Genomic DNA, 12176 nt, shown 5'->3' with positions numbered 1-12176 from the left:
AAGTTTTTCTCCCCGCCCCGGACAAACCCGACCGCAATCCGGGGTAAAGACTGCCGCCGCCGCCATCGCCAATGGTATGTATCCGCGGGGTTAGAGCGTCGATCTACCCCTGATTGTCACTGGATCTTGTTTTTGTCCATTGGTCAACGGTTCACAGCCCTGAAATACGACACTGGTTGGTCCTCGGTTCCCCTTGACTTCATGTGAATTTGATAGGCTTGACGGCCCGCTGGAATACGTTATCTAGACAAAGATAGCACCAAGTTCACATGACCATTTGCAGGACTGAGAAACACCGAGAGTTTGAGAGTATCAAAGTGACTAGCAAGACCGCCAGTTTTCAAACTAATTCCTTCAATGAAAGCACAGTCTCTGGACCACATGACAGTTGATGCGGTGAGGACGACGTTAGGTCCGGTGCTTGGACGAAAGAAGCAGGATTCCAGAAGAAGTCCGGACAGAGTCTGGGGATCAGGGGAACCGGCAAGCGGGAAGGAGAAGATCCCGAATCCGGATAGCGGAAGGCGGGTGGGCGGGCAAGGCGGGGAAGACGAGGAGAATGGATGGAGCCGGAATCGACATGGACGGATCATCGAAATCATCGTGATGGACCTTCCGTCCTGCCGCCCTGCCGTCCTGCCGACGATGGCCGCTGGCGACTGGATGCCATGCTTCACTCTGCCATCGACTCGGCTGTCACCTGTGACCACTGATCATTCCCGTATTGAGACATCTACCCCACCATAACTGTCATTCACCAATCACAAAGCGAGCGCATTCCTCCGCATCTTGGCGAGCTGGACAGCCAAATGCCTGCCGCGGGGTCTTATCAGCTGCTTATCTCCAATCGTCACCTCTCGAAGCTTAGAGGTACGGTACCTAGGTCCACCAGTTTTTTCTGCCGGGCGGACAAGATTTCGTTTCAATCGGCTTGAACTCCATCCACCATCATCTCCAGCCCGCCCTGCAGCAGCATCTCGTCGCCTCTAGGAAACCGATCCCAGTACTTCGTCTTTTTACACACAGCGTATACCCAATTTGCGTTTAGTTTTACACAACAACAAACCGTCAAAACAAGAGAGTTGAGTGGAAACACCACAACAAAATCAGTCAAGATGGCGTCGCAAAACATGCCGTTCATCAAGAACCTCGCCTCGAGCGGTACGTTTACATCCCACCGGCCACCAGTAAATCGCTGCCATGTGATTGTAGTAGTACAAGCTACATCACCACCGGGGATACCTACCTTATACCTCTTGACAATTCCTACCACTCCTACATACAATCAATCGGATTCTGCCCAACAACTCAATGTTTACCCATTCACTACTGACATTCTCCCTCCTCGCCTGACAGACAGCAAAATCCGCAAATCAGCCCTCACCTCCCTGCAAACCTTCCTCTCCGCCAAGCACATCGCCACCACGCTCTCGCCCATCGACATCCTCAAGCTGTGGAAGGGTCTCTTCTACGCCATGTGGATGTGCGACCGCGCCATCCCCCAGCAGACCCTTGCCCAGGAGCTAGCCGACCTCATCTACATCCTCCCGCGCGAATCCGTCGTGCCGTGGCTCCGCGGGTTCTGGGCGACCATGTCGCGCGAGTGGACGTCGATCGACGTGCTGCGCATGGAGAAGTTCCTGTTGCTGGTCAGACGGGTGGTGGGTGCTTCTTTCAGGTGGATGAAGGGCGCGCAGGATGGGAGGGAGGATGTTAGTGCTGCTACTGCTACCAAAACCAAAAAGGGTGGAAAGAAGGGAAGCGGAAAGGAGAAGAGCGCGTGGGACGCCAAAAGAGTCGATCAGATCCTCGACATGCTCGCCGAGTGGCCGTTTGCGCTGGACGAGGACGTCAAGGAGGACAGCAGCGAGTCCGAAGAAGAACCCGAATCCGAAGACGACGAAGACGCCAAGCCCCAACACGAATCCCTCAGGAAAGAGAAACCCAAGAAGAAGGAAAACCGGGACCCGCTCCACCTCCTCGCCAAAAAGATACCGGCCGGACTCAAGATCCACGTGCTGGACATCTGGGTGGACGAGGCCGAGAAGGTCGGCATGCTGGACTTTGAGGGCGACGAGGAGGCGCTCAAGATTGTGCAGCGGATCATCGAGAAGATCGAGGAGCTGGAGCAGCGCACGGTGAGCCCTGCGATAAGGGTGAGGTCCAAGGACTCGTTGGCGGATGAGAGGCTACCGGGGAATGACAAGCAGCCTGTGGAGGAGAAGGAGGATGAGGGATGGGGCGGGTTTGATAACTGATTTTGTTTTGTGAATAATGGTTTCTGTTGGAGATATCATGGCTGGCGTAATAGAGTGCTTGTTTGATTGTTCTGTTTAATCATCTGTTAGCAGATTTGGTATTTGTCGTGATGTATGTTACCTGGTGTGTTGAATAATGAGCTTCAATGACAGTTTCTGTAGTTAACATTAACCGACGGATCCCATTTGTGTTTATAGGTACTGCTTTGGAAAATAACAAGTACATACGACCATAGATGGTAGAAAACTCGGGATCCCGTCCGCTCTCCCATAGATAAGCTACCAATCGCCAGACTAGTAGTTGGGTCGGTGACGACCAGCGAATCCCTGGTGTTGTATGTTTTTTGCAACTTTTTTCTCCTTGACCACCATCGCAACATCATGCATGTTGATACTGCTCGAATCGAACTACATGTTTTCTTGCCTTGGGTTTCCTTTTTTGCTCTCCGTTTGTAGTTGTGGTGGTACCTTAAAACTAACGACCTTCACCCTGTGCACCCTGCCGTCCTTTGGTCCTGCTAAATCACCAGTGTCTCTTCAGCACCTTAACCATTCAGAAAGCGACCAACATACTACGAGTACACTCCAGATACATTATCAGTCATTGTACTCATATTCACTAACAATATTACACCTAGGAATGATAACAATACCACCGCGCGCCACCCAACCCATCCATTTCCCGTTTGTAGACCATTCATCATCATTATGAGAACCTGTCTGTCGTAAGACATCACTTATAAAACATACCTCCTCAAGCTTCCCCCCTTCATTTCCACAGTACTCAAACATACACTCTCTCAATCCAGTCAATAACCCTCAATCGCACCCACCGTGGCACGCCCACCTAAGTATAAACACTCTCAGTCCACGAGTTCACCTGAAGCCCGCGCTCTGCCATGTCCGCATCCTTGAGGAAGTCGAGCGGCATCCAGACCAGATGCCCCTTTACTTGCTCCAGCTTGTTCCGGGCGTCGGTGGGCGGCATGAATCGGTCAAAGATGTGTCCTGGTTTGACACCCTTGGCGGGGAGGAAGGCGTTGTAGTCGTCGAAGGTTTTGACTTTTTGTTGATGGTTAGTGAGTCATTACGAGAAAAAGAGGGGTTGTAGGTAGGGAAAAGCTTACCATGATCATCAGGATCAGCATGGAACAAGTGCCTAAACACTTCGGTATTCTTGGTCGCTCTACTCGTCCACATCTCCCACAGTTCATCGCTCAGGGGATCCTCCACCAGCTTCCAGCTCTCATCCCGCTCCCACGCATCATTGGGCGAGTCATCGCCCGGTGGCTGCGCATTCGGATCATTACTAGCGTCCAGGTCCTGCGGCGGCAGGAGACCCAGGTGCTCCCGCCATAAGTACCGACGCAGCGAGGTAGCGTGCCACCCGGCCTCGAACGGCTGGCCGTCCATGGTGGTCTGGACCGTCTTCTTGTCCTCCATGACGATGCTCAGCTCGCTGTCGTGATAGCCCAGCTGGCTACGATCGTTGAGGTTGCTGGAGCCGCAGACGACGATGCGGTCATCGGCGATGAGCACCTTGGCGTGCACGTAGAGCTCCTCCTGGATCCAGTTGTTGATTTCGTCTTCCGGGTCGCCGTTCCATGTGACTTCGGCTACGGATCCTGTGCGGGCCATGGCGTGGTGGGCGACGGTAAAACTGGATTGGGCGCGGGTGTTATCTTTACCCCTAGGAGGGCTATTCGTTTCTGATGCGTTCGGGTTGCTGCCGTTGAAGTGGCCTCCGTTGATGTTGCCATCCAGCTCGCCGTCGGCGTTGACATATGCGCTCACGTTTTCATCGCCGCCGGTCCCTTCTTTCTCTACTTTGTTCCTAGCTTCCTCGAACCGCTTCTTCGTATCACGGCTGTGCTTCTGGTCTTCGGATTCCTGCGGGGTGCCGTTTTGGTCTCTTCGGCTGCCCATGTGAGAGTCACGGCCACCTTGGGGGTCGTTGGTGCCGTGGATTCCCTCTGTCATGACTTCTTCCGCCTGGGCTCGCTGAAGTTCCTGGTATGATAGTCCGGCTTCCTTTTCCATCTTTTTCTCGGCAGCGGTCCTGTTTAGTCGATCGTAACTTCGCAAGTTGAAGAAAAAGATGTGCTGGTTGGGATCAACTCCTTCCTTGCGGATCTGCTCAAAGATGCTGTGCTCTCCACGGCAGATGGACTTGTACTGGTAGTCCATGATGGCACGGGTACCCAAAGCGGCATTATCGCGAAGGTCACCCGCAAATCCAGGAATAGCAGGGATGATAATAATGACGCGGAACTTTCTGCCTTCCTTAGCAGCACGGACTACGGCGTCTACAATGGCGCGGCCTATAGTGTTGTGGATGGGTGACTGTTGGTCTCCAGTGGCCGTGATGAAGAATTGGTTCTCGATGTAAACGTAGTGCTGTGCGTTGCGAATGATCTCGCTATAAGCATTCTGGATCGAGTGTTCGGTAAGGATTCCGCTCGACCAGTCAGCACTGGAGCGGACGATTTGGGCGTGTATGGTGCCTCGGTCTACGATAGGTTTGCTGGTGAGGGGAGTGAGTGGATGAACGACGTACTCGCCCACGGGGAATTTGGGCCTCTGAACTCCGACTAGATCTTCCTCTTGCCCTTGCCGGCCTTGTAGCTCAATCCAATCATAGCGCTTGTCACGCTTGTACTTGTCTCTCTTGATGAAATTCCAGCGAAGGACGAAGTGTTCAGCAATGTCGTAGACACAGGGACCCACCACTCCCTGGGCGACATCATGCCACGGCATACGGCCATGGTCTGCCTTGGACAGCTCATTCTGCTTCCAATCCTGGACGTTTTTGAAGTCCATGATACGATTGTTGTTGAAGTCTTGGCCGGGCCAGATCTCGTTGGCGACGCCTTCAGGGTGCATATCTGCCAAGCTGTGTTGATGGTAGTCCCAACGGCCGAAGCAGAGATCGAGGCCACCAATGAAGGCCATCTCGTAGTCAATGACAATGAACTTTTCGTGGTGGGCCCAGTAAAAGGTCATGTCGGCAACGTTTTCCAAGACATTGTGGTCGGGATGGCGCATGATTTTGATATTTCCGTGTCCTGGTGAGCCTTCTGGGCAGAGGGCCTGTAGGGCATGCTTGGTATGAGCAGAATTGCAAGTAAGCGCGGCTTCGACTTCGCGGTATACGATGACATAGATCTTGACGCCGGCTTCAGCACGGCGTTTGAGGATTTGGTCGAGCCTCCATTCTTGGTTATAGGCGGGAGGACGACGCAGGAAGAGTTCGGGAGAAAGCCACCAATCGGCAATGTAGATGGTCTCTTTTGCCTTTTCGAGAGCTACCGAGACAGCCTAGAATGGTTGTAAGCTGGAGTTATTTGAATGATCAGAGGAAGTCAACTTACCCAAAAGTAGTCTCTGCCGTCGACATACCACTTGATATTGTTGCCATCACGCTCGGGGAAGAAGGACTCGAACCGATGGGAGAGGCAGATGTTTGTTCGCTTGTCGTCGCAGGCCTTTTCGTGGGCCTCGTCATGGCGATGCTGGGGATTGATCAAGTTCTTGAACTTTCCGATTTTGTTCTTCTCATGGACCAGATGTTCGTGTAAACTGCTGTTGGCCAGCTTCTCGCGGATCTCACGAATGGGATGTTTGAGCTTTTCGCTGGTGCTCTTTTTGTGCTCGTGTTTACCGCTTTGAGCAGGACCACCTGCAGCCAGCTCGGTAGTCATTGTTGTGGTAGTGCTTGGTCCTCAGAAGTACACTCTGGAGAGACAATGTTTACTTTGGTAAAGAATCGAAAGGGTATCAAAGGAGTTCTTGGCCAGCAAGACGGGAGCGCTAAAGTACGTAGGGTGCTGGATGATAGGTAGGGCCGGCGTTTATAACGACGGAAGCCGTAGCATCATGTTCCTTTTAGGAAGCGGAACGGTAAGCGCAGCAAGGATGCTGAGTGGAAGGGAAGCCCGCTGGACCAGGGTGAGGATGACGAGAGTCGAGAAAGCAAGGTGACTCGGAGAATAACAGGTTCGAGAATACGGAAAATACGTGTGCCCAGGGTGTTCAGGTGGTGCCGAAAAAGATGGAGAGGGACGGTTCAGGGCGGAATAACATGCGAGTGATGCGACTTCCCCAACCCTCGGCATCTCTGATCCGACTTGGTCATGCCTTTTCTTGCTTCCCGTGTTTGTGGTTGGCCGAGTGAAAAGGCCAATACACAAGAGGCGCAAAGACAGACCGGGTTAAAAGAGTGGAAAAACAACATCAAAGGAAGAGGCTAAAGAGCATGTTGGGAGGCTTCATCACTAACACCGCTTCGGAATGACGTCATGCTAGCAATTCTTGTGTTGCTGCAATGCATTGATGCGACCGGGTGGCCTGTGTGCGTAAATGCATGTGTGTGTGTGCACCGCATGCTGTTCCGTCAAATTCAAAGAATTGAACCGGTTCCAGTTAAGGATGTCGATCAAAGAAATTGTTATGTTCTGAAGAGACCCTAAGGGTCCAAGACAAGACAACTGCGCCTCGATGTCATGGAAGGAAAGAGTGTCTTCAGTCATGGAAGTTCTCAGAGTCAAAGACAAAGTTCGAGACTTTCAGGAACGCGAGTCCACTGGAAAGCTCCAGCGTAAATAGTGGGTCTTGAACCCTACGTTGACCAATGGGAAGACAGACACTGAATAGCTAACAGTCCGCGGTATCCTCGTCATGTTAAAAGGCATCCCGTGCCTACCGGTGGCCTGAACCACAAGGGTCCTCCTCCCTAATCGATAAGGATTACGAGTCCAACAAGGAGAAGCTTTCATCAACACCACATCAAGGGCTCTCAATGTGTCTCTCGTGTTCAAAACCTGTCAATCAGACATATTGAACGTTTCCATTCCATCTCTGTTTTTGTAACCCCGCATAAACATTCAACTCCGTGTCCAATGGAACATCGACTTCAGTAGATGAACTTGGGACACATCAGATTTGCGGGGGAGGGGAAACTTGCCGTGTCTCAGGGCATGTACTCTTTGCCCCAGCGAGCCTAGCACAGCCGCCTTTAGGTACCTGTCCCCTAGCTCTGGGCGGGGCACGGTCGAATGATTGGGGATCGTGACAGTTTCAAGTTCCACTGTTCCACTCGCCAGTGACCGACCTGGGACCCCCTTTCCCACCTCGTCCCGTCGAGTCCGTTGCTGTTTCTAAACATTCAAGTTGTCTTTCTTCTCTTTCTCCAAACCATCTTCATCGTCATCACCATCCATCACCACCAACCCACACAACAACCACCACCATGTCTACCGTCCAGATCCCCCCCGGAGGTACCTACCTCGACACCCTCAAGCGCTCCTTCACCGACGTCCCCGTCCAGGCCGACAAGGAGAATGCCATCCCTACCACCGAGTTCCTCGAGGCTGCCGAGTCGCTAGTCTCCATCTTCGATGTCCTCGGCTCTACCGCCTTCTCCCCCGTTAAGAGCGACATGCTCGGCAATGTCGAGGTGCGTCAACTGTCCTGTCCAGCATACGCCGAGTACAGCTAGCTAACAATGTGCTCTCATTTGTTATAGAAAATCCGCCAGCGTTTTCTTGCCACCCCGACCGAGTCCGAGACTCTCCAGGACCTTGTTAACAACGAGCAAAAGGCCAAGCAGAACAAGGCCGGCCAGGCCCTCCTCTGGCTCGTCAGGTAAGGGAACATTAGAATAGACGGCTCCAGGAAGAAGGAACGGTATGCTAACAAGCAATCCTCCAGAGGTCTCGAGTTCACATGCAAGGGTCTCGCCAACAACGTCGCCGCCGCTGACCAGGAGCTCTCTACCTCCTTCCGCGCCGCCTACGATGTCACCCTCAAGCCCCACCACAGCTTCCTCATCAAGCCCATCTTCAGCGCCGCCATGAGCGCCTGCCCTTACCGCACCGACTTTTACAGCAAGCTCGGCGATGACCAGGACAAGGTCAACGCTCAGCTCAAGGAGTACCTTGCCGCTCTCGAGAACTTTGTCAACATCCTCAAGGCCTTCCTCGACAGCAAGGGCATCAAGAAATAGACGGAGAACGTCCAAAAGACACGCACACGACGCGACGGCAAGGTGGCGCCAAATATCATTTAATAACGAGCCAGCATTTATACCTATATCGAGAGGCGGAACCGGTTTCCCGTCCGGCCAGAGACGGGACGATCACGGGCTAGAGGGGGCTGCAGCACCGTAGCACCGCAGGCCTTTTTGTCTGTCAGTTATCTTTATCATTAGTAGTAGTTAGTCCGCATCGCGTTGCGTGGTGTCTGGTATTGTTAATGCCTATTCTTGAATACCCACTCCCAGCCTGTCTTATGTCGCCATCGGTGCTTCCTCCTTTTTAATCAAGACTGAAGTGGAGCTGACCAGGACAGTGTCTCCATGCCTGACATGAGCTGTGTCCGTGTTGGTAGTCATGTGGCCGTCAAGTCCTCCTTCTACACATTCTGCTGGTTGGCCACGGTCACGGTGACGACCATGGTCGACCTACTGTCTACTCGTGGTTGTACTCGTCTGGAGTAGAAGGGCCTTTCAAACGATTGTTGCTGGGTTTGAACGCTTTCATGCTTGTTGACAAGGCCAGCCGACTGGTAGTCCAGACAATGAGCATTGCATATGAGACCACCTACTACCATTGTGTTCTTCCTCTAGTATTCTATTTCTCCCGTCCAAAGACACTATTAAAAACCGTTATCAACACACATCTCTATGCAGACACATCTATAAGTCATTCATTCTCTCCTTGGGCCCTTCAGTTCCAGACACGACTACTTGCGTGTGGCGGATGGAGCCACACTCCCGACTGGGAATTAAAGCCAGCCATTTACGTCAAGAGCAGGGCAGCAAGCAGACAGGAAGCAAAAGGCAATGTCGGTCTCCCGGAAAACAGGAATGAAAAAAAACTGCAAAAAAAAACTTCATGGAAGTGCCACCACCCTGGTTCGAACGCCTTAGCGGAGGGCTCAAGGAAGGGAAGGGAAGATTGGGGAAGGGCAACACCACTACCAGGGCACCGTTCATCCCCAGGGGGCGTTGTGATGTGGTGCGGTCGAGGTAATACATATACCCCTTATCAGTGTTACCCGTAGGGGGCACTGGGCTTCAGTTGGTCAGCGGCGGGTTTGGGAGGCAGGCACGGGACCGGGGAATGAGCTGGAAGTTGGGATAAAAAGTTGAGAGGAAGGGAAATAAGATATGACTGACATACAGACTTGAAGCCCTGTTTGGAAGCTTCCTGTAAGGAGAGACACGGGACACAGAAAGAAAAATATTGCACGATCAAGAGCGAGTGGTTGGTGGTTCGACCACTGGGTTGAGGACAGACGGTACCGCATCAAATCCCACATCGAGCTGTTACCGACACAAGCTACCGACAGAACAACATGACAACATCATCATCAAGTTCATAAGTGACAAGGACCACAACTCGCTCAGCCACGCCACTGGGTATCTTCCACCTTGCTATATGAAACTTGAGGGCTTGTGCAGAAGAAAGAATCGGCAGCAGCAATCCTCCCCTTCAGTATAGGCCGCTTGAGAGGGTGAACTGAACACTCTCAAGGTTTCCGTTCTGTCTGGCGCGGATCTCACTGTCTTACATATATCGAAAGAAGCCCCCACGAAGTCTGACGTCTTCACTCACTGATCGCTCTATAGGCAGTCACGGCAGTCACCATACACTGTGATGAATACTCCAAACCAGATCATCATTCTCCATGATCCCCGTTTCCACTTCACCCCTGGGTATATACAACCAGACATTATCCATTACAAAACCGTTAACCATGTCAAACAAGGACATTGGAAGCCCCCATCCATCCACGACCCCTTTTTCACCATCTTCACCATCTTCACCACCTTGCCCAATTAGTAGTGCTTAGGAACCAACTTCTGGGGATCCTCAGCCTTCAGATACCCATCAGCAATAAGCGTCGCAACGTTGACAGTAGTCTGGTACTGCACGCCCTGACCAGGCTGACCGAACCAAGGGGCGATGGGTCCAGCAAGGACCTTGAAGGGCTTGATGACGCTGTAGACGTGGTAGTTGTATGGGAACCTAATCATTTCCGTTAGCATTTCTCTCCCTTCAAAGACCAACCCCAGGAAACAAAACTCACTTATCATCCCCATTCAAGTTACTAGGCGGCAAACTCCTCTGCAAATACGGCGCCGCAGCCGGGGCCAAAAAGGCGCCATATTCACTTCCGAACCGATCCAGGAAAGTCCCGACCTGCAGCGTCAAGTTGGCCGCAATGATCTCCCCCTCATCATCCACGCTGAACCCGCTCTGAGGCGGGTAATCCCACCACCCGCCTCCGGTCTTGTTGAACCACTTCTCCAGAAAGGCTCCCGGGCAAAGGCCGCCGAAGCGGTCGTAGATGTCCAGGATGGGGTCCAAGGGAAGGAAGAACTGGGGAAGGACGACGGGGCCGAGGCGGGAGTCGCCGCAGATGTAGGTCGTGGCGAGGGTCGCGTTTTCCTTGGTGCCGGCGCAGTAGGAGGGGGAGGAGGGGTGGTGGGGGCAGGTGGTGGCGGTGGAGGAGGCGTTGACGTAGGAGCGTTCGTCGAGTTTCTCCGAGGAGGAGGAGGAGGAGCCGGTGGGGAGGGCGACGGCGGTGACGGTCAGGAGGGTGAGGGCGGTGGAGAGGAGGGTGAACTTCATTTTGACGGTTTATTGGAATTAAGGGTATTAAATATTAAGGTGGATGGATGGATGGATGGATGGATGTGAAGTTCGTCCTGGATCCTCTCGAGAGGAATGCCGGAGCTGGCTGGTTGGACTGGCCTGGGGGTTGAAGATGGTGAGTGGGCTAGAGAGGAAACAACAAAAGGGAGGGACGAGACAGAGAGATGGGAGGACGTTGTGAGAGTTATATATCCCCCGAGAGAACGTAGGTAGCGTTATCAGCCATCTGTGAATCTGTGTGATCAACAGAAACTCCGTACCTGTATCCCCTATCCCCGGTTCAAAGATCCCCGGTTCAAAGGTCCCCGAACCGTGGAGCTGACTAGTAAGGTACCCAGATCCATAGTTCCATGCCGGATCTGATCTGAGATCTTCTTCCCCCTTCCCCTTCCCGCCTATGCACATGTCCCGGTGGAAATATTGGCAGAGATAAAATTCCACACCGCGTTCTTCTTTGCGTAGCGTAGCTGAAAAAACAACCCCATGTCAAGGAGTCCACTTAGATCACCCATTTCCCCGGTCACATCACACATATCGCTCACTTGTACCTGGCTAAAGAATGGCTGGTGTAAGATCCCAACAAGCTGTGCCCGGTCCCGCGTGGAAACAAGAATGAATGGCACTCGACTCGGTTGATATACTTTGGGGGTCATACAAAGAACGAGAGCCGCCAATGATTTTGAGACATGCTTACTTACACTACCGTGCTTCGTGCTTGGTGCTTTCATGTCTCGTGCTGTTGTGAGACCTTCCCTTGTGCTTGGCCTTGGCCTTGTACTTGAATTTGTTGACCCCGACCCCCGAAGAAGATCACGAGAAAAGAAGAAAAACCTCGATTTGTCCCTGCATGAGCTCCGAGCTGAGCTGAATTGAGGGACCCCTTAGTCTCTTCCCGGTCTTGGCTTTGTCGATCCGTGGATCTTTTTAGTGACTACGGAGGAGCTACGGTAGTGATAGTCCAGGGGACTGGTGTAAGCCGTCACCCCCTATTGGTTAGTGTTGGCGTGCTGGGGAACACCTGAATGGACTTTTAATGGAGGCCTATGGAGTTTATGAGGTGGCAGGGTGGTAAGCTGAATGGGATGGCTTGCATGGTGGAAATCTACGCATCCCATTCTCAGCCCCCTCATGTTTTCTTTCGGAGCGGAGTTTGACTACTTTGGGATTGCTTTGGGAGTTTTGGGATTTGATGGAAGAGTGGAAGAAATGAATGGGGAAGGAGGCGGCTGGTTTATTGCTGCGTTCGGTGCGGAATGTG

The 12176-nt window shown here is 52.6% G+C and overlaps 4 protein-coding genes across 4 annotated transcripts; 2 read left to right on the top strand and 2 right to left on the bottom strand.

Moving 5' to 3' along the window:
• Window positions 1-714: 714 nt before the first annotated feature.
• B0H65DRAFT_287756 (nucleolar protein,Nop52-domain-containing protein) lies at window positions 715-2298 on the top strand. Its single transcript, XM_062822967.1, has 2 exons — window positions 715-1161; window positions 1357-2298. Exons 1-2 carry the CDS (start codon window positions 1116-1118, stop codon window positions 2256-2258), a joined length of 948 nt encoding a protein of 315 aa, XP_062678377.1. The 5' UTR covers window positions 715-1115; the 3' UTR covers window positions 2259-2298.
• Window positions 2299-2638: 340 nt separating this feature from the next.
• B0H65DRAFT_287737 (uncharacterized protein) lies at window positions 2639-6257 on the bottom strand. The gene is made up of 3 exons (XM_062822966.1): window positions 5630-6257; window positions 3386-5576; window positions 2639-3320 (listed from the first exon to the last, which is right to left on the bottom strand). Exons 1-3 carry the CDS (start codon window positions 5957-5959, stop codon window positions 3106-3108), a joined length of 2736 nt encoding a protein of 911 aa, XP_062678376.1. The 5' UTR covers window positions 5960-6257; the 3' UTR covers window positions 2639-3105.
• Window positions 6258-7250: 993 nt separating this feature from the next.
• B0H65DRAFT_287674 (putative heterokaryon incompatibility protein) lies at window positions 7251-8609 on the top strand. The gene is made up of 4 exons (XM_062822964.1): window positions 7251-7713; window positions 7783-7901; window positions 7968-8445; window positions 8607-8609. Exons 1-3 carry the CDS (start codon window positions 7507-7509, stop codon window positions 8260-8262), a joined length of 621 nt encoding a protein of 206 aa, XP_062678375.1. The 5' UTR covers window positions 7251-7506; the 3' UTR covers window positions 8263-8445; window positions 8607-8609.
• Window positions 8610-9838: 1229 nt separating this feature from the next.
• On the bottom strand, window positions 9839-11184 carry B0H65DRAFT_287716 (uncharacterized protein). Its single transcript, XM_062822965.1, has 3 exons — window positions 11179-11184; window positions 10350-11017; window positions 9839-10288 (listed from the first exon to the last, which is right to left on the bottom strand). The coding sequence occupies exons 2-3, from the start codon at window positions 10892-10894 to the stop codon at window positions 10099-10101; spliced, it is 735 nt and encodes a 244-aa protein (XP_062678374.1). The 5' UTR covers window positions 10895-11017; window positions 11179-11184; the 3' UTR covers window positions 9839-10098.
• Between the last annotated feature and the right edge of the window lie 992 nt (window positions 11185-12176).

Source organism: Neurospora tetraspora (assembly GCF_033439725.1).
Source record: "Neurospora tetraspora strain CBS 560.94 chromosome Unknown B0H65scaffold_7, whole genome shotgun sequence".
In the NCBI taxonomy this organism is placed as follows: Eukaryota; Fungi; Ascomycota; class Sordariomycetes; order Sordariales; family Sordariaceae; genus Neurospora; species Neurospora tetraspora.
Note: the sequence above shows the minus strand (reverse complement) of the source record. Positions and strands in the feature narration are given on the sequence as shown.